At 43.0% G+C, this 21,496-nt stretch overlaps 1 protein-coding gene across 1 annotated transcript in view; it reads left to right on the top strand.

Annotated features, from left to right (window-relative positions):
- The first annotated feature begins 4 nt into the window (after positions 1–4).
- Positions 5–21,496, top strand: part of il1rl2 (interleukin 1 receptor-like 2) — a 40,639-nt gene continuing 19,147 nt past the window's right edge. The window contains exons 1-2 of the mRNA XM_024007357.2: positions 5–192; positions 703–781. Of these exons, the coding sequence (XP_023863125.1) occupies positions 715–781 (67 nt within the window). The 5' untranslated portion in view covers positions 5–192; positions 703–714. The remainder of the gene's footprint in view (positions 193–702; positions 782–21,496) is intronic.

The following is a 21,496-nucleotide window of genomic DNA, read 5'->3' as shown; positions in this document are numbered from 1 at the left end:
CGGCGGCTTGTAGTGGAACCAGGCATACGACGCGCGCCCCGAGACGTAAAGTAGGCTAACGTTAGTCATATAGGTTAAAAGTTTCGGGAAGGGGATTTCCGCCAAACCATTACTCTTATAGACCAAATGAGGAGACGGTGTTTATTCCACTGACGCCAAATAAAGCACAAAGCATCAAACTACATTGCTAAGGTAAGTTTGACTGCCAAATGTACAAACAATTATTATTTAATATAGAATGTATTAACTTAATTATGGTGTCTAAATAACAACATAGATAAATGTCTGGTTAGTTATAAAGACTCACTGACATACAGAGGCGCACTGAGAGAGTAGCGCTCTAATGGAACAATGCGTATAGCCTAATGAAAGCATTTTTTTTGCAAGTTAACAGTAGGCTTACAATTCCCCCTAACTGAAGTGTGGGTTCAGTTCAGTGCTGACTGGGGCTGTATATTCCTTGGGTTTTCAATGGCGTGTTTTTAAACGCACTTTGTCTTGCGGCGCCATAATCTGTTTCATTTCCCTATACAGCTGGGAAGTCATCGAGGAGTTGGTTTAAAAGACAGGATATTTCTCAAGAGCCAGGGGTGTTTTCGCTTTGTGTTTGCGAACGACTGCTAATAGGCTATTTCATAGAGTTTAAGAGATTCATTTTAAAGTCGTGTTAAATGTGATGCGAGGTCTATTTCTCTGTCTCAGATTCGGAACATCATGATGGGGGAGTTCTACRTTTGCTTTCTCAATATGACTCTGTTGCTCCACCTCTCCCATTGTCAAGGTAAGTCAGGATGAAAGCGGATACAGGGAAATAGAATAGGCTAAAAGTCGTAGAACTGAACAGCAGCACTCAGCAGCCACTCAACAGAATTACGTGAGGTGTGTCATTTGTGTTATTCAGTTGGAATAACAGGTTGGTTTGAGTGAGGGTGCATTCACATGAAACGCAAAACAGCTGTTTTGAATAACAATCCCCTATAAAAAAGAATACTACAGTTTACTATAGGATACTATAGAATTCTGTAGTAATCTAAAGTAAACTGTAGTGCAGTGTAGAAACCTATACACACTAGTATCCCTCGACCGTGTAGTGCTTACTATAGACTTGTGGTATACTGTAGAATACTATACTACACACTATACTATCCCTCGGTAATGTGTAGTACTTAATTTTAAATTTTGTTGTATACTGTACGATACTATACTCCACACTGTAGTATCCCTCAATTGTGTAGTGCCTACTATAGAATGTTGTCATATACTGGAGAATACTATACTACTCACTAGTATCCCCCTTCGATCGTGTAGTGCTTACTATAATATTTTTTTGTATACTGTAGAATACTATACTACCCACTGTAGTATCCCTTGATCATGTAGTGCTTACTTTAGAATGTTGTAGTATACTGTTTAGAATACTGTATTACCCACTGTAGTATCCCTTGATCATGTAATGCTTACTTTAGAATGTTGTAGTATACTGTTTAGAATACTGTACTACCCACTGTAGTATCCCTTGATCATGTAGTGCTTACTTTAGAATTTTGTAGTATACTGTTTAGAATACTGTACTACCCACTGTAGTATCCCTTGATCATGTARTGCTTACTTTAGAATRTTGTAGTATACTGTTTAGAATACTGTACTACCCACTGTAGTATCCCTTGATCATGTAATGCTTACTTTAGAATGTTGTAGTATACTGTTTAGAATACTGTACTACMCACTGTAGTATCCCTTGATCATGTAGTGCTTACTTTAGAATGTTGTAGTATACTGTTTAGAATACTGTACTGCACGCTGTAGTATCCCTCGATCACATAGTGCTTACTTTATAATTTTTTACTGTAGCTTCTAGCTTTGTCGATGCCGTTTTGATTTGAACGTGCTGTCCCTGGGGAGCTTATGCTGGGATTTCTTCAGAGGTTCCCCTTCGATCAATTTTGTAGATTACTGTAGAATACTATACTCCACACTGTAGTATCCCTTGATTTATTTATTTATTTTACTATTTAAAAACACCATACAACCACATACAGTATTTGGAAACAATTCATTTATACATTTGTCGAGAATAATACAAAAAAGTTTATAATGTATTTCCAATGTGTTGCTAGTTCAAACATTACACATTTACAGCTAACCCTCATGAAAAAATACTATACTATGGTACTATGGTCTTAAATACTGTAGTATTACCATATTAATATACTGTAGTGTTTACTGTAGTATTTTTGCGACCATGCCTGTAGTATACTTTAGTATCAATGTAGTGTTTTTGCAGACATTACTGTAGTATACAATAGTATTCACTGTAGTGTTTACTATAGTGTTTTGTGGACTTGACTATAGTATACTGCAGTATTTACTGTAGATGACTGTAGTATACTGTAGTATTTACTGTAGTATTTTTGCGGACATGACTAGTATATTGTAGTAACACCTGCCGACTAGGTTTTTTTCTCTTTTGGGGGGTGGATTAGCTTTAATATTGCAGATGGATTGTGGCTTCCATCAATGTAATTGTCTGCATCATTTGTAAATCCTGTAACAATCTTCTTCATCTGAGGAACAGGAAAGATCGGACCAAAACGCAGCATGGTAAGTGTCCATGTTAATTTATTATAACTGAACACGAAAATACAAAATAACAAAGTGAATGTAAGAAACGAAAATCGAAACAGTCCTGAAAGGTGCAAACACAAAACAGGAAACAACTACCCACAAACACCAGGTGAAAAAAAGGCTACCTAAGTATGGTTCTCAATCAGAGACAACGATAGACAGCTGCCTCTGATTGGGAACTATACCAGGCCAAACACATGGAAAAGAAAACATTGGAAAAAAACATAGAATGCCCATCCCAACTCACGCCCTGACCAAACCAAAATAGAGACATAAAAAAGGAACTAAGGTCAGGGCGTGACAAATCCTGCATATATATATATATTTTTTTTTACCAGTTAAAAGTTTGGACAAACCTATTCAAGGGTTTGCCAAGAGTGTGCAAAGCTGTCATCAAGGCAAAGGGTGGCTACTTTGAAGAATCTCAAATATAACATGTATTTTGATTTGTTTAACATTTTTGTTGGTTACTATGTGATTCCATACGTGTTATTTCATAGTTTTGATGTCTTCACTATTATTCTACAATGTAGAAAATGGTAAAAATAAAGAAAAACCCTTGAATGAGTAGGTGTGTCAACTTTTGACTGGTACTGGTACTGTATACCAGTGGCTCAGTCGGTAGAGCATGGCGCTTGCAACGCCAGGGTTGTGGGTTCATTCCCCACGGGGGGACCAGGATGAATGTGTATGAACTTTCCAATTTGTAAGTCGCTCTGGATAAGAGCGTCTGCTAAATGACGTAAATGTATATATATATATTTAAAAAATATATATATATATTTTCCTTTATTATTTTCCCCTAAACCTACCACCCCTACCCTAATTGGAGTAAACTACAACACTTAGGGTTCTACTTCCAGTTTATACATACTATATACATTTTACAGACACAATATATTTTACAATTGTTATCTTCTTCTTTTTTTGGCCCCATCCTTCAGCTACCCTCATTGCCATCTATCTCTGAAGACCATATAGTTTTGATTTATTTTTTACATATATTTTTCAACTGTGTTGTTTCACAAAAGTTCTGAATCTATATACATTTTACGGACGCAGTATATTTTACATGAGTTATCTTGTTATTTTTAGTCCCTCCCATCTATCTCTGAACACCATCCCGTTCTATTTGCCATATATTTTTCAACTGTGCTGTGATGTTTCACAAAAGTTCAGAACCTTTCTATTCACATAGTTTCTACAGATTGTAAATTAAAGAAACATTTTTGCTAAGAGTATCATTATATTATTGATGGATTTACTATGACTTTTGTTGCCCTCCCAATTCATATTAATTATATAAATATGCCCTGTTAATTTTCTCTGACTTGGCGTTCCAAATAAAATTGAATATTTTTTGCTCATATAATTTAAAAAACAAGTCGCAAATAAGTCTACTGGGATATGAGTAAAGCGTTAATCAGGGGGATTTTTCCTTTCCATGATAGTAAGATCTTATCTATTTTTGCTAACCTTCTATTAAAACGTATTTTAGTGAGATCATTTATTTATTTCGGGATATGAATACTGAGTATGTCCACTTCACCGTCAGACCATTTTATTGGTGAACTATACGGTAATGTAAAAGGTGTATTTTTTTAGTGATCCAATACGTAATATTGTACACTTTGGTTGTAATCCAGAGAGGTTAGAAAAAGTATTTACATCCTCTATGAGACTGTGGAGGGATCCAAATTGTGGATTTAAAAGAAAACATGAATCAGCATACAATGACACCTTTGTTTTTAAGACCTGGATTTCTAGCTCCTAGATATTATTGTTGGACCTGATTTGAATAGCTAACATTTCGAATTTGGTTAGCTAAAATGGCACAACTACCACTAACTAACTGACTACGCCAGTTACTGTTTAATGAGGGGAACACCTCAACCAGAACGAGACACACGGGTTTGTGACAGGCAGCATATTGAGTTGGGTCAACAGTCCTGAGCAATGCAACGGACCATCAACACCTTAGCAAAAATCTAAACGATAGCTTCTCGACCCATTAAAGGGAAACGGTACAGAGGCAGATATAAAGAACAAGCTAAATTTAAACCTTGGAGGATTATGTTTCCATGTTTATTTAATAACATACATTAACCAGAGTACACCAGAAGTTCTTCTTAGATCGGTTACGTCCACTAGATAGCTTTCTGAAATAGCTCTTTCACTGAGATTTTTTATTTAACCTTTATTTAACTAGGCAAGTCTGTTAGAACAAATTCTTATTTACAATGACGGCCTACCAAAAGGCAAAGGGCCTCCTGCGGGGACGGGGGCTGGGATAAAAACAATATATATAGGACAAAACACACATCACGACAAGAGAGACAACACAACATAAAGAGAGACCTAAGACGACAACATAGCATAGCAGAAAAACATGACAACACAGCATTGGTAGCAACACCACATGACAACAACATCCGACCAACACAACATGGCAGCAGCACAAAATGGTGGCAGCACAAAMCATGGTATAAACATTATTGGGTACAGACAACAGCACAAAGGCAAGAAGGTAGTAAACATGATTGGGTACAGACAACAGCACAAAGGCAAGAAGGTAGAGACAACAATACATCATGCGAAGCAGACACAACTGTCAGTAAGTGTCCATGATTGAGTCTTTCAATGAAGCGATGGAGATAAAACTGTCCAGTTTGAGTGTTTTTTTGCAGCTCGTAACAGTCACTACCCGCAGCGAACTAGGGATGTGTGTGCTTTGGGGACCTTGAACAGAATGTGACTGGCAGAACGAGTGTTGTATGTGGAGGATGAGGGCTGCAGTAGATATCTCAGATAGGGGGGAGTGAGGCCTAAGAGGGTTTTATAAAGAAGCATCAACCAGTGGGTCTTGCGATGGGTATACAGAGATGACCAGTTTACAGAGGAGTATAGAATCCAGTGATGTGTCCAATAAGGAGCATTGGAGGCAAATCTGATGGCCGAATGGTAAAGAACATCTAGCCGCTGGAGAGCACCCTCACCTGCCGATCTATAAATTACATCTTCGTAATCTAGCATGGGTAGGATAGTCATCTGAACCAGGCTTAGTTTGGCAGCTGGGGTGAAAGTGGAGCTATTACGATAGAGGAAACCAAAGCTGTGTTCGAATACCCGTACTAACATACTGTACACTACATACTTAATGAGTATATACTACATACTATATACTATTAGTTCATTTTAGTATACTGTAAACGAACGGTATCGTTTCAGTTGAGTGTACTGGAGCTTTGCCTATCGGAAGTTGATGCTGTTGCTATGCAACCTCTTGCTAGCTTGTTAGCATAACAAATTACTAGCTAAACATTTAATGATTTCGGGTGTGTGCGTAAATTCAATCTGGAGTGCCAGAGTGCGCTGTGCGCCCAGAGCGTTGTCAGATTGTCCATTTGTAAATTCGGAGCGTTTTCCTCTCGGAGTGCTCAGAGCGCACACTGGACGCTCTGGCCGAGGAGTAGGGTTGATCCGAGCGTTTGACGGCAGTCAAGCACCCAAGCTAAATGGCTAACGTTGGCTAGCTACTTCCAGACAAAAATGAGAGAACACCTCACTCTGACCATTTTACTCTCCCGAGCAGAGCTGGTTAGGTTGTTTTCATGTTATCCAGAGTGTTGGTGACTGTAACTGTGCTGCTGGCAACAATTTAATTACACTTTTCTTTTGCCGATGTTTACTGAGACTGGCCATGAGCGTTCGTAAATTCTTCAGTTATCCTGTGCGAGAGTGCTCTGAATTCGGAATGATAGCCATTGATTCGCACGACTATACCACTTAGCTAAGAATTATGTAAATAATCAAGTCAATAAACGTTGGGTAGTTAGTTAGATAGCAGATAGTTAATATTCTGCCTGGCAAGTTCGATGTATTAGTAGCCAACTAACGTTAGATAACTAGCTAACATACTGGTACATACTGCTGTAATGCTATGCGGTTCGTAAGGATAGCGTAGCTACTGTAACAAATTGTCAGCCAACATAACGTGTAACTTATTTGAAAAGGCATTACATTTTTTTGCATTTGTCATAATTAGTTAAAGCAATGAATTTGTATCCACTCTCGTCGGACTTCGGCTGCCATTTACTTCAAAACTGAAAAATAATGAAGCCACGCCCATTTTCTGAAGTATTGCATTATGGGCCCTAAAAGCACAGAAATAGTGTCCACTGCATGTATACTTCGCATTTTGGCGAATTTAGTTTATCATCCAGGAACTTTTGACATACTAATTATATCCATACTATGACCAATAAGCATACTATATACTCAATTCACGTCACAAATAGTATGGTTAGTGCTGTTAGTATAGGTATTTGAAACACAGCTCAATTCTAGATTTAAACTTAGCCTGTAGCTTTGATATGTGCTGAGAGAAGGACAGTGTACCATCTAGCCATACTCTCAAGTACTTGTATGAGGTGACTACCTCAAGCTCCAAACCCTCAGAGGTAGTAATCACACCGGTGGAGTTAACATGGTTGAGTTGACAAAAACAGATAAGATATAGGTCAACGTCATTGACTGTGGTCTACCATACGGGTGTCATCCTCAAGTGGGTGTCATGGATAATATACAGTTGGCTGGGTTTTCCGTCCATCGGAAAGACAGAACAGCTGCCTCCGGTAAGACGAGGGGTGGTTGTCTGTGTCTATTTGTCAATAACAGCTGGTGCGCGAAATCTAATATTAAGGAAGTCTCAAGGTTTTGCTCGCCTGAGGTAGAGTATCTCATGTAGACCACACCATTTACCAAGAGAGTTTTCATCTATATTTTTCGTAGCTGTCTATTTACCACCACATACCAATGCTGGCACTAAGACCACACTCAACAAGCTGTATACGGCCATAAGCAAACAAGAAAATGCTCATTCAGAGGCGGCGCTCCTAGTGGCCGGGAACTTTAATGCAATCAAACTTAAATCCGTTTTACCTCATTTCTACCAGCATGTCACATGTGCATCCAGAAGATAAAAACTCTAAACCACCTTTACTCCACACACAGAGACACGTACAAAGCTCTCCCTCACCCTACATTTAGCAAATCTGACTATAATTCTATCCTCCTGATTTCTGCATACAAGCAAAAACTAAAGCAGGATGTACCAGTGACTCGCCCAATACAGAATGGTCCGATGCCGCAGATGGTAAGCTACAGGACCTTTTTGCGAGCAGAGACTGGAATATGTTTTGGGATTAATCTGATGGCATTGAGGAGTACCCCACATCAGTCACCGGCTTCATCAATAAGTGCATCGATGACGTCCCCCACCACAGTGACTGTACGTACATACCCAACCAGAAGCCATGGATTACAAGCAACATACGCACGGAGCTAAAGGGTAGAGCTGCCTCTTTCAAGAAGCGGGACTCTAACTCGGGCGCTTATAAGAAATCCCGCTATGCCCTCCAACGAAATAAAACAGGCAAAGCGTCAATACAGGACTAAGATTGAACCCTACTACACCGGCTCCGACGCTCGTCAGATGTGGCAGGGCCTGCAAACTATTACAGACTACAAAGGGAAGCCCATCCGCAAGCTGCCCAGTGACACGAGCTTACCAGACAAGCTAAATTACTTCTATGCACGCTTCGAGGCATGCAACACTGAAGCACGCATGAGAGCACCACCTGTTCCGGACGACTGTGTGATCACGCTCTCTGTAGCCGAAGTGAGCCAATAATCCCAAGGCCGCAGGGCCAGACAGATTCCAGGATGTGTACTCTGAGCATGCACTGACCAACTGGCAAGTGTCTTCACTGATGGTAATACCTACATGTTTCAAGCAGACCACTATTATCCCTGTGCCCAAGAACACCAAGGTAACCTGCCTAAATTACGACCGACCCGTAGAAATCACATCTGTAGCCATGAAGTGCTTTGAAAGGCTGGTCATAGCTCACATCAACACCATCATCCCAGAAACCATAGACCCATTCCTTTTTGCATACCGCACCAACAGATCCACAGATGACGCAATCTCTATTGCACTCCACACTAGGGGTACTTAATTTTGAGTATTGTGTACTTAAAGTATGTTACCCATCCTGACAATCTAATCCTTAGCTTCTGAAAGTGCAATTCAAGTGAGAAAATAAACACAGTAATACATCACAGAGTACATATCTGTAATATCTGCATAAGTACAAGGTCGTCGTTAGTTGTAACACAGGATTTGGCTATATAAAGTTAAGTAACTTCAAAGTTACCGATGAGCAATTTCTATATAATTACTTACTACTCATTACCAAGTGAAAATACCTAAAAACAAAGATGAGCTTCTCCTTTAGTCAACTTTATTGCAACATGTAAAAAGACCTTACATTTCTTACAAAATTACAAGGATTTCTGTTAGATTAATAATTTGATTCATTAGATGAAACGAAGATATAGGCCTACTCAATAACATAAAAAATAACTATTCTAGTGGTTGTGTGTAGTAGTCTAGTTAGCTAATTTAGAAAAACAGGATTGTCTTTTTCTTCCCTATTTATCATTACAAGTAACAATGGAAATCGACAACTCTAGGTCTTCATCTGTTTCTTTGTTGTAAGCATTTACCCATCCTGGACTCTGAGACCTTGTGGGAATCTGTGGTAGAGAAGAAGAAGAAGAATGTAGCTATGACAAACAGAGGGGTTGGGAAACACTGTGGCACTGTTCAACTGACATGGCCAATGAGGAAGGAGCTTACCCAACCACTTTGAGGCACAGTCAGCCTAGATATTGTATGGAAAAAAACAATACTATATGGTGCAATAAAACATTAGCAAATCAGTTTAGCTGTAGCAGCTAATGACATTGACACAGTCATGATACTGGTGGTAGAGTTGATAGCAGAGCTGTATGTCTCATCCACCCCCTTCAGGATGTCTTTCTCCATGTGGTGCTTGGCCAGGAGCCCATCAACGGCAGCTTTCATGGTGGGCATTGTCTATTGGTGGTCAGCATGGGGAGATGATGTCAGAGGCAGAGGTGTGCTTTGCAGATCTGAAAGAGAGGCACAAAGTTATTTAAATTAGAGTTTATTTCACTTGACAATTCAATATAATTCAAACTTCATGCTGATGATCTGTACAACATGAGACAGATAGCAATACAGTATAAATATATTAAAACATATGGAATATAATATAGATACAGATAATGCGCATGTGGTGGTTTAAAATAATATTTTTACTACTACTAGCTAGCGTGCTCTATTCCTGCATTTCCTGAAACTGTCTGATAAAACTTGCTAGTTGTTATTGTTCTATAGGCTTTCCTCCTCCTCGCTGGTCTGCAGATGCTTGACTACTTGATTATTTTGTTGTGGCTTTAACATTTCATGGACATTGCGTTAGAACAGTGGTTCCCAAACTTTTTATAGTCCTGTACCCCTTCCAACATTAAACCTCCAGCTGCGTACCCCCTCTAGCACCAGGGTCAGTGCACTCTCAAATGTTGTTTTTTGCCATCATTGTAAGCCTGCCACACACACACACTACACAATACATTTATTAAACATAAGAATGAGTGTGAGTTTGTCACTTCCCATGTGCCGGGTTGTGACAAAGAGCTCTTATAGGACCTGGGCACAAATAATAATCCATAATTTTGCTCTTTATTTAGTCTTCTTACATATAAAACTTCATTTGTTCATCATAAATTGTGAATAACTCACCACAGGTTAATGAGAAGAGTGTGCTTGAAAGGATGCACATAACTCTGCAATGTTGGGTTGTATTGGAGAGAGTCTCAGTCTTAAATAATTTTCCACACAGTGTCTGTGCCTGTATTTAGTTTTCATGCTAGTGAGGGCCGAGAATCGTCTCTCACATAGGTACGTGGTTGCAAAGGGCATCAGTGTTTTTGCAACCACGTAAACGTCCAAGTCAGGATACTCTGAGCGCAGCCCAATCCAGAAATCTGGCAGTGGCTTCCGATTTCGATGAGGCTCTCTTGTTTAGATATCGGTAAGTGGACTGGAGGCAGGGCATGAAAGGGATAACAAATCCATTAGTTTGTGTCATTCGTTTCAGGAAAGTACCTGCTTAATTGCGCACCCAACTCACTCAGGTGCTTCACTATATCACATTTGACATTGTCCGTAAGCTTGAGTTAATTTGCACACAAAAATCATACAATGATGAAAAGACCTGTGTGTTGTCCTTGTTAATGCAGACAGAGAAGAGCTCTAACTTCTTAATCATAGCGTCAATTTTGTCCCGCACATTGAATATAGTTGTGGAGAGTCCCTGTAATCCTAGATTCAGATCATTCAGGCGAGAAAAACATCACCCAGATAGGCCAGTCGTGTGAGAAAGTCATCCTCATGCAAGCGGTCAGACAAGTGAAAATTATGGTCAGTAAAGAATACTTTAAGCTCATCTCTCAATTTAAAAAGAAATTGTCAATACTTTGCCCCTTGATAACCAGCACCAACTGTATGTTGTAAAAGTGTAACATGGTCGCTGCCCATATCATTGCATAGTGCAGAAAATACATGAAAGTTCAGGGCTCTTGCTTTAACAAAGTTAACCATTTTCGCTGTAGTGTCCAAAACGTATTTCAAGCTGTCAGGCATTCCTTTGGCAGCAAGAGCCTCTTGGTGGATGCTGCAGTGCACCCAAGTGGCGTCGGGAGCAACTGCTTGCACTCGCGTTACCATTCCACTATGTCTCCCTGTCATGGCTTTTGTGCCATCAGTACAGATACCAACACATCTTGACCCCCAAAGTCCATTTGATGTCACAAAGCTGTCCAGTACTTTAAAAATACCCTCTCCTGTTTCAGAAGAGGATGTCTTCCTCAATTGACCCCCCATAAACGTAATGGACATATACCAGGAGCTTTGCCAGGACCGCCACGTCTATTGACTCATCCAGCTATAACGCATAGAATTCACTGGCTTGTATGCAAAGCAGTAATTGTTTCAAAACATCTCCTGGCATGTCACAGATTCGTTGTGAAACAGTGTTGTTTGATGAAGGCATTGTCTGTATAGTTTTTTGGGCCTTTTCCCCCAGTATTGTCCCAGCCATATCCGCGGCAGCAGGAAGAATTCAGTCCTCCACAATAGTATGGGGCTTGCCTGTCCTAGCCACTCGGTAGCTCACCATATAAGACTATTCTAGCCCCTTCTTATTAATGGTATCTGTTTCTTTTATACATGTCTTACTACTCAAAAGTTGTCTTAAATCTCATTCAAAAAACTCCTGTGGCTTATTTTTCAAATTGGCATGTTTTGTTTCTAAATGTCTGYGCAAGAGTGAAGGTTTCATCGAGTTGTTAGATGGTACTTTTGCACATATAATGCACTGTGGCTGAGGAAAGGCACTCTTCCCAATATAAGTGAACCCAAAATCAATGTAGTTCTCATCATATTTGCGCCTCTTCGATGATCCAACGTCCTTGTCTGTTGTTCGGTGCTTTCCCGGGTAAGGGGGCAGTAGCTCTTCGGCTGCATCAGATTCACAACGGTCAGTGTCCATACTAGCTGGACTAACAACAAATGTAGAATTACTGATGCTAGCATTGGTTGTGCTCGTGGAAGCAGAACAACTTGTGTCATCGACTGGTGCAGGTGTAGTACTTCTGGTAGTAGCAGTACTACCAGTAGAGCTGGTATGTATCTCTATGGTTGCAGGCCTTACTTTTTTTGACCAATTATCAATTTTCGAGCAATTTTCGCTTCCACTGGATGTCAACAGTCTTTAGAAATTGGTTGAGGTTTTTCCTTTGAGAAATGAAGAAGTAGCACTGTTCAGAACGAGGCTAAAGGTAAGTGTAATCTTTGTTAGAGGCTCGTTACACAGAGGCTCGCTACACATTGTTTTCCTCCGGTATTGAACACAGTATATCCCGTCTTAAATTTGATTGATGATTTACGTAAAAAAATACCTATTGTTGTATTAGGAAGTAGTTTGAAATGTTTGGACAAAGGTTACAGGTAACTTTTGTTGTCATGTTGCGCGAGTTGGAACCGGTGTTTTTCTGGATCAAACGCGCCAAATAAATGGACATTTTGGATATATATCGACGGAATTAATCGAACAAAAGGACCATTTGTGATGTTTATGGGACATATTGGAGTGCCAACAGAAGAAGCTCGTCAAAGGTAAGGCATGAATTATATCTKTATTTCTGCGTTTTGTGTCGCGGCTGGAGGGTTGAAATATGATGATCTATGTTTGTTTGCTGGGGTGCTGTTCTCAGATAATAGCATCGTTTGCTTTCGCCGTAAAGCCTTTTTGTAATCTGACACGTTGGCTGGATTCACAACAAGTGTAGATTTAATTTGGTGTATTGCATGTGTGATTTCATGAAAGTTGAATTTTTATAGTAATTTATTTGAATTTGGCGCTCTGCATTTTCACTGGATGTTGGCCAGTTGGGACGCTAGCGTCCCACATATCCCAGAGAGGTTAACAGTTTTTACAGTCATTTTCTTAATGGGTGCATGCTTATTAGTAACTAGAATAAGTGGTTTCATAAATGCGTCAAGTGCAGTGTCTGGTTGCTCCTCATTACACACCACAGACCAGCAAATATTATTTACATCATCACCATATGAATCACTAGAAAACTTCTTGTATGACCGCTTATACACTATATTAGGCCCAGCCTCTGGATCTTTGGTTTTCCTAGATATGGCTATTATATTGTGATCACTACATGCTATGGATTTAAATACTGCTTTAAAGCAAATTTCTGCAGCGTTAGTAAAGATGTGATCAATACACGTTGATGATTTAATTCCTGTGCTGTTTGTAACTACCCTGGTAGGTTGACTGACAACCTGATCCAGTTTGCAGGCACTGGTTACAGTTTGAAGTTTTTTCTTGAGTAGGCAGCTTGATGATAGCCAGTCAATATTTAAATCACCCAGAAAATGTACTTCTCTGTTGATATCACATACATTATCAAGCATTTCACACATTATCCAGATACTGACTGACTGTTGGCACTTGGTGGCCTATAGCAGCTTCCCACAAGAATGGGCTTAGGTGAGGCAGATGAACCTGTAGCCATATTACTTCAACAGTATTTAACATTAGATCGTCTCTAAGCTTTACAGGAATGTAGTTCTGAATATAGACCGCAACACCGCCCCCATTGGCATTTCTGTCTTTTCAGTAGATGTTATAACCATGTATTGCTACCAATGTATCATCAAAGGTATTATCTAAGTGAGTTTCAGAGATTATCATGACACAAGGCGAGACCCAGATGCAGACACAGGAGGCATATGGTTGGAGTTTAAGATGTTTAATAATCCAAAAAGGAGTAGGCAAGAGAATGGTTGTGGACAGGCAAAAGGTCAAAACCAGTTCAGAGTCCAGGAGGTACAGAGTGGCAGCCAGGCTTGAGGTCAAGGCAGGCAGAATGGTCAGGCAGGCGGGTACAGAGTCCAGAACAGGCAAGGGTCAAAAACGGGAGGACTAGGGAAAGGAGAATAGCAATGGCAGGATTACGGGAAAAAACGCTGGTTGACTTGGACATACAAGACGAACTGGCACAGAGAGACAGGAAACACAGGGATAAATACACTGTCACAGAGAGACAGGAAACACAGGGATAATACACTGGGGAAAACAAGTGACACCTGGAGGGGGTGGAGACAATAACAAGGACAGGTGAAACAGATCAGGGTGTGATAGAGATAGTCAGAATATGAATGTCATCTGTTACAAGCAAGTTATTGACTTCATGGACCTTGTTTCTTAGGCTACATATGTTAATATGGGCTATTTTTAGCACTTTTCTGGGGTGCTTGATTGTTTTTAATGCTTTACTGGGAAGCTTATCAAAGGTAGACTTACACTGGAGCTGGTAGTGCAGGGTGAGCTGCATAAAGTGGTCTTCCTACTATTGCACACTGCCTCAGTGCTAACAGTGTAACTCTAGTTTATAGGCTCATGATTACTGCTTACAATAGCTGTAGAATAAACATATGTATTCGGTGCAATTAGGGGTACATAAATGAAGTTACTTACATTGTGTTTGCCAATGCCCCTAAGATCATGTACATTTGATGCAGCATTATGACGACTCATTGTCACAATGGTAGGGATTAACTGAGCTGGTCTTGGATCATTTACCAGTCATTATTTCAACGCGGCCTTGAAATGCGTGGACAGAGTCCATCCAAATCATCCATGGTATACAAGGATGTACCCATATTCTCTTGGGACATTCATTGGGACCTCTTCATCTGCAGACAGGGTTTTACGGCTCTCTCTGAGGACAGAAAACATCACAAAAGAAACAGGCTGCATTATACTCAAATTAGAAAGCACTGAATATTATGGTGCTACACCTCTCTGTCCTCAGTTTTTCTTGCTAGGGACTGGAACTGAATAATATTTTCATAATGTCCTCCCACAAAGGACCTGCCCTATCCAGAGTAGCCTACTCTCCCTTCTCTGACAGCTGGATCTGCTAGCTAACCATTTCACCCTCTTCCATAGCTGATACCTAACTACAAATGCATTGAGTTACAACAAATACCTCAGGATAGCTACAGTGCATTCGGAAAGTATTCAGAACCCTTGACTTTTTCCACGTTTTGTTACGTTACAGCCTTATTCTAAAATTGATTAAATTGTTGGTTTTTCTCATTAATCTACACACAATACCCCATAATGACAATGCAAAAACAGGTTTAGAAATGTTTGCACATAAAAAACGTAAATATCACATTTACATAATTATTCAGATCCTTTACTCTGTACTTTGTTGAAGCACCTTTGGCAGCAATTACAGCCACGAGTCTTCTTGGGTATGATACTACAAGCTTGGCACACCTGTATTCAGGGAGTTTCTCGCATTCTTCTCTGCAGATCCTCTCAAGCTCTATCAGGTTGGATGGGGAGCGTAGCTGCACAGTGATTTTCAGGTCTCTCCAGAGACGTTCTGTTATGCTGGTGAATGAGGACCCAAAAGCGACGTAATAGTAACAGAGTCTTTATTCCAGTATTAAACAAATAATGATTCTCCTGGATATAATCAATACGCTCTGAAGACGCTTCCAGAACTTGGAGGCAAAAACATGCCAGTATTGGGTTCACTACTCTGGCTCTAACAGAGACAGCCGCATAACGACCTTCAACACTAAAGCAGCAGCGTATACACAGCATCAAAGCACTAGTACTCGAGGAACTTACTCTCAGTGCAACAAAGTATTCTAGGAGAGAGTGGATCTCCGATGCGATGGTACTCCTGTGCCTCCCCCAAGAATAGGGTCCTCCCAAGCATTAGGGAGACCGTGAGAAGTACTCCCCGCCGGGAACCTGGCCCAAAGCCTCATCGTACTACAGAGGCTATGACCAGGTCGCGCCACCGAACGTGCATGTTTTGTCATTGGGAGAGGTATTTCTAATAGTCTTACAGTCTGTCTGTGCTACAGTACTACTGATACTGCGCACGCACCTCACACTCATTTGATGGACAGTATTACTTTACTTCGTTTTCACTCTCACCTTCCTAACTTCTGAACCTCTACTCAAACTACTACAGCACATCAATTAATTATAATTTTTCCCTGACAAACCACACTGGATCACACATGCCATTAATAATAATTTTGTATCGCATTCTTAATTCATGGTCATCACACCATGTATCCTAGCATGGATTCACGAGTGGAACTTCAGATCTGGTAATTCATTCATTTCGCTCTCAACACTATTACTGACCAAATTTCATTTACTCTTATAAATCACATGTCCTACGTCTTATATGTGGTGTCCACCCTCCCCATGATTGGACGACGGTCTCATATTTCCTCTGTTGATTGCTTGCCGCTACTGTACCCTGAGGAGAGAGAGTTCATGCTTCAGTAGGAGGGTGTGAGTCTGGTGTATGGGCTGGATTTTTCACGTCGAGTTTATCAACGTATGGGTTGTTTGCCCCCTGTATCCGCTCTGATCGAGTAGATTCTATGTCATCTTCATTGAAGATGCTATCTGTGCACTGTGTCGAAGCCAGTGGACTGTTAGCTGATGTGTCAGCGTACGGAGAAGAGCAGTGCCTTCCCGAAGCCGACCTGCAGTCTGTGGTCGCGTCTCCAGTCGTTCCTCTCTATTGACGAGAGGATTTCAGTTTCCTGTTTTGGATTTACATTGATTATATCCAGGAGAATCATTATTTGTTTAATACTGGAATAAAGACTCTGTTACTATTACGTCGCTTTGGGCCTCATTCACCAGCATAACAGAAGAATCCGACCAAGAATGGACCCAGCGACTAGGGATCTCCGCAACACTGCCGTCGAGATCCAGGGAGCAATGCTCGGCAGACACGAGCAGGAATTGTCTGCTGCTCGCCATGCCGTGAGACCCTGTCCGCTCAGGTCTCCGATCTCTCAGGAACAGTTTCAGAGTCTTCGTCTCGTGGCCACAGCTACTTCCTGGTCTTCCGAGTCTCCGGAACCTAGGTTAATAACCCACCATGTACTCTGGGCAGCCCACTGAGTGTCGCTCCTTTCTCACCCAGTGTGATTGTGTTCTCTCTCCAGCCCAACACATACTCAAAGAGAGAGCTCGGATCGCTTACGTCATATCACTCCTTACTGGTCGGGCTCGGGAGTGGGGCACAGCTATCTGGGAGGCAAGGGCTGAGTGTTCTAACGTTTATCAGAACTTAAAGAGGAGATGATACGGGTTTTTGATCGTTCAGTTTTTGGGAAGGAGGCTTCCAGGGTCCTGGCTTCCCTATGTCAAGGTGATCGATCCATAACGGATTACTCTATAGAGTTTCGCACTCTGGCTGCATCCAGTGACTGGAACGAGCCGGCGTTGCTCGCTCGTTTTCTGGAGGGACTCCACGCTGAGGTTAAGGATGAGATTCTTCCCGGGAGGTTCCTTCCAGCGGTGGACTCTTTGATTGCTCTCGCCATCCGCATAGAACGACGGTAGATCTTGTCACCGAGCTCGTGGAAGAGAGCTCGCGTTAACGGTGTTTCCCCTCTCCGCATCTCAACCATCTCCTCCCACCGGCTCAGAGACTGAGCCCATGCAGCTGGGAGGTATTCCGATCTCGACTAAGGAGAGGAACGGAGAATCACCAACCGCCTTTGCCTCTATTGCGGTTCTGCTGGACTTTGTCATGTCATGTCCAGTAAAAGCCAGAGCTCATCAGTAAGCGGAGGCTACTGGTGAGCGCTACTACTCAGGTCTCTCCATCAAGATCCTGTACTACCTTGTCGGTCCATCTACGCTGGACCGGTTCGGCTGCTTCCTGCAGTGCCCTTGATAGACTCAGGGCTGAGGGTTGTTTTATGGACGAAGCATGGGCTCGGAAACATGACATTCCTCTCAGACAGTTAGGGAAGCCCACGCCCATGTTCGCCTTAGATGGTAGTCTTCTCCCCAGTATCAGATGTGAGACACTACCTTTAACCCTCACTGGTATCTGGTAACCACAGTGAGACCATTTCTTTTTTGATTTTTCGTTCACCTTTTACACCTGTTGTTTTGGGTCATCCCTGGCTAGTATGTCATAATCCTTCTATTAATTGGTCTAGTAATTCTATTCTATCCTGGAACGTTTCTTGTCATGTGAAGTGTTTACAGTGCTATCCCTCTGTGTCTTCTGTCCCCTCTACTCAGGAGGAACTGGTGATTTGACAGGAGTGCGGAGGAATATCATGATCTGCGCACGGTCTTCAGTCGGTCCAGAGCCAGCTCCTTCCTCCTCACCGGTCGTATGATTGTTGTATTGATCTCCTTCCGGGGACCACTCCCCCTCGGGTAGACTATACTCTCTGTCGGCTCCCGAACGTAAGGCTCTCGAGGATTACTGTCTGTTTCTCTCGACGCCGGTACCGTGGTCCTTCTTCCTCTCCCGCCGGAGCGGGATTTTTCTTTGTAAGAAGAAGGACGGTACTCTGCGCCCCTGCGTGGATTATCGAGGGCTGAATGACATAACGGTTAAGAATCGTTATCCGCTTCCCTTATGTGTCAGCCTTCGAGATTTTGCAGGGAGCCAGGTTCTTACTAAGTTGGACCTTCGTAACGCTTACCATCTCGTACGCATCAGAGAGGGGGACGAGTGGAAGACGGCGTTTAACACTCCGTTAGGGCATTTTGAATACCGGGTTCTGGCGTTCGGTCTCGCTAATGCTCCAGCTGTCTTTCAGGCATTAGTTAATGATGTACTGAGAGACATGCTGAACATTTTTGTTTTCGTTTACCTTGACGATATCCTGATTTTTTCACCGTCACTCGAGATTCATGTTCAGCACGTTCGACGTGTACTCCAGCGCCTTTTAGAGAATTGTCTCTACGTGAAGGCTGAGAAGTGCGCCTTTCATGTCTCCTCTGTCACATTTTCGGTTCTGTTATTCCGCTGAGCATTCAGATGGATCCCGCTAAGGTCCAGGCTGTCAGCGATTGGCCCGTTCCTAAGTCACGTGTCGAGTTGCAGCGCTTTCTCGGTTTCGCTAATTTCTATCGGCGTTTCATTCGTAATTTCGGTCAAGTGGCTGCCCCTCCACAGCTCTGACTTCTGTCAAGACTTGCTTTAAGTGGTCCGGTTCCGCCCAGGGAGCTTTTGACTCCTCAAGAAGCGTTTAACATCCGCCCTATCCTTGTTACTCCTGACGTCACTAAACAATTCATTGTCGAGGTTGACGCTTCAGAGGTGGGCGTGGGAGCCATTCTGTCTCAGCGCTTCCAGTCTGACGATAAGGTCATCCTTGCGCTTACTTTTCTCATCGCCTGTCGCCATCGGAACGCAACTATGATGTGGGTACCGCGAACTGCTCGCCATCCGCTTAGCCATAGGCGAATGGCGACAGGTGTTGGAGGGGGCGACCGTCCCTTTTGTCGTTTGGACTGACCATAAGAACCTTGAGTACATCCGTTCGGCCAAACGACTTAATGCACGTCAAGCGTTGGGCGTTGTTTTTCGCTCGTTTCGAGTTCGTGATTTCCTATCGTCCGGGAAATAAGAACACCAAGCCTGATGCCTTATCCCGTCTCTTTAGTTCTTCTGTGGCTTCTACCGACCCCGAGGGGTCTCCCTGAAGGGCGTGTTGTCGGGTTGACTGTCTGGGGAATTGAGAGACAGGTAAAGCAAGCACTCACTCACACTGCGTCGCCGGCGCGCTTGTCCTAGTAACCTTCTGTTCGTTCCTGTCTCTACCGTCTGGCTGTTCTTCAGTGGGCTCACTCTGCCAAGTTAGCTGGCCACCCCGGCGTTCGGGGTACGCTTGCTTCTATTCGCCAGCGGTTTTGGTGGCCTACTCAGGAGCGGGACACGCGCCGTTTCGTGGCTGCTTGTTCGGACTGCGCGCAGACTAAGTCAGGTAACTCTCCTCCTGCCGGTCGTCTCAGACCGCTTCCCATTCCTTCTCGACCATGGTCTCACATCGCCTTAGACTTTATTACCGGTCTGCCTTCGTCTGCGGGGAAGACTGTGATTCTTACGGTTATCGATAGTTCTCTAAGGCGGCACATTTCATTCCCCTCGCTAAGCTTCCTTCCGCTAAGGAGACGGCACAAATCATCATTGAGAATGTGTTCAGAATTCATGGCCTCCGTTAGACGCCGTTTCAGACAGAGGTCCGCAATTCACGTCACAGTTTTGGAGGGAGTTCTGTCGTTTGATTGGTGCTTCCGTCAGTCTCTCTTCCGGTTTCATCCCCAGTCTAACGGTCAGCAGAAAGGCCAATCAGTCGATTGGTCGCATATTACGCAGCCTTTCGTTTCGAACCCTGCGTCTTGGGCAGAACAGCTCCCCTGGGCTGAGTACGCTCACAACTCGCTTCCTTCGTCTGCTACCGCGGCTATCCCCGTTTCAGAGTAGTCTTGGCTACCAGTCTCCTCTGTTTTCGTCCCAGCTCGCCGAGTCCAGCGTTCCCTCCGCTCAGCTTTTGTCCAACGTTGTGAGCGCACCTGGAGGAGGGTCAGGTCTGCACTTTGCCGTTACAGGGCGCAGACTGTGAGAGCCGCCAATAAACGTAGGATTAAGAGTCCTAGGTATTGTCGCGGTCAGAGAGTGTGGCTTTCCACTCGTAACCTTCCCTTACGACAGCTCTCGCAAGTTGACTCCGCGGTTCATTGGTCCGTTCCGTGTCTCTCAGGTCGTCAATCCTGTCGCTGTGCACTGCTTCTTCCGCGCATCTTCGTCGCGTCACCCTGTCTTCATGTCTCTTGTGTCAAGCCTTTTCTCCGCCCCCGTTCGTCTTCCCCCCCCCCCGTCCTTGTCGAGGGCGCTCCTATTTACAAGGTACGGAAGATCATGGACATGCGTTCTCGGGACGTGGTCACCAGTACTTAGTGGATTGGAGGGTTACGGTCCTGAGGAGAGGAGTTGGGTTCCATCTCGGGACGTGCTGGACCGTTCGTTGATTGATGATTCCTCGTTGCCGCCAGGGTTCCTCCTCGAGTGCGCCAGGAGGCGCTCGGTAGTGGGGTACTGTCATGTTTTGTCATTGATTATCATGTCTTGTCCCTGTGCTTCCCTCTGCTGGTCTTATTAGTGTTCTTTCTCTTTCTCTCTCTCTCTCCTCCTCCCTCTCTCCCTCTCCCGCTCTCTCTCTTCTATCGTTCCGTTCCTGCCTCCAGCGGTTTCTCATTCTCCTAACGACCTCATTTACTCTTTACACCTGTACCCTATTTTGCCCTCTGATTAGAGTCCCTATTTCTCCTCTGTTTTCCGCTTCTGTCTTGTCGGATTCTTGTTTGTGTTTGCTGTTCCTGTGTCCTTGTTCCGCCCTGTCGTGTTCTTTGCCTTCTTCAGATGCTGCGTGTGAGCAGGTGTCTATGTCAGCTACGGCCAGTGCCTTCCCGAAGCGACCTGCAGTCTGTGGTCGCGTCTCCAGTCGTTCCTCTCTATTGACGAGAGGATTTCAGTTTCCTGTTTTGGATTTACC

Source organism: Salvelinus sp. IW2-2015, linkage group LG2 (assembly GCF_002910315.2).
Source record: "Salvelinus sp. IW2-2015 linkage group LG2, ASM291031v2, whole genome shotgun sequence".
In the NCBI taxonomy this organism is placed as follows: Eukaryota; Metazoa; Chordata; class Actinopteri; order Salmoniformes; family Salmonidae; genus Salvelinus; species Salvelinus sp. IW2-2015.
Note: the sequence above shows the minus strand (reverse complement) of the source record. Positions and strands in the feature narration are given on the sequence as shown.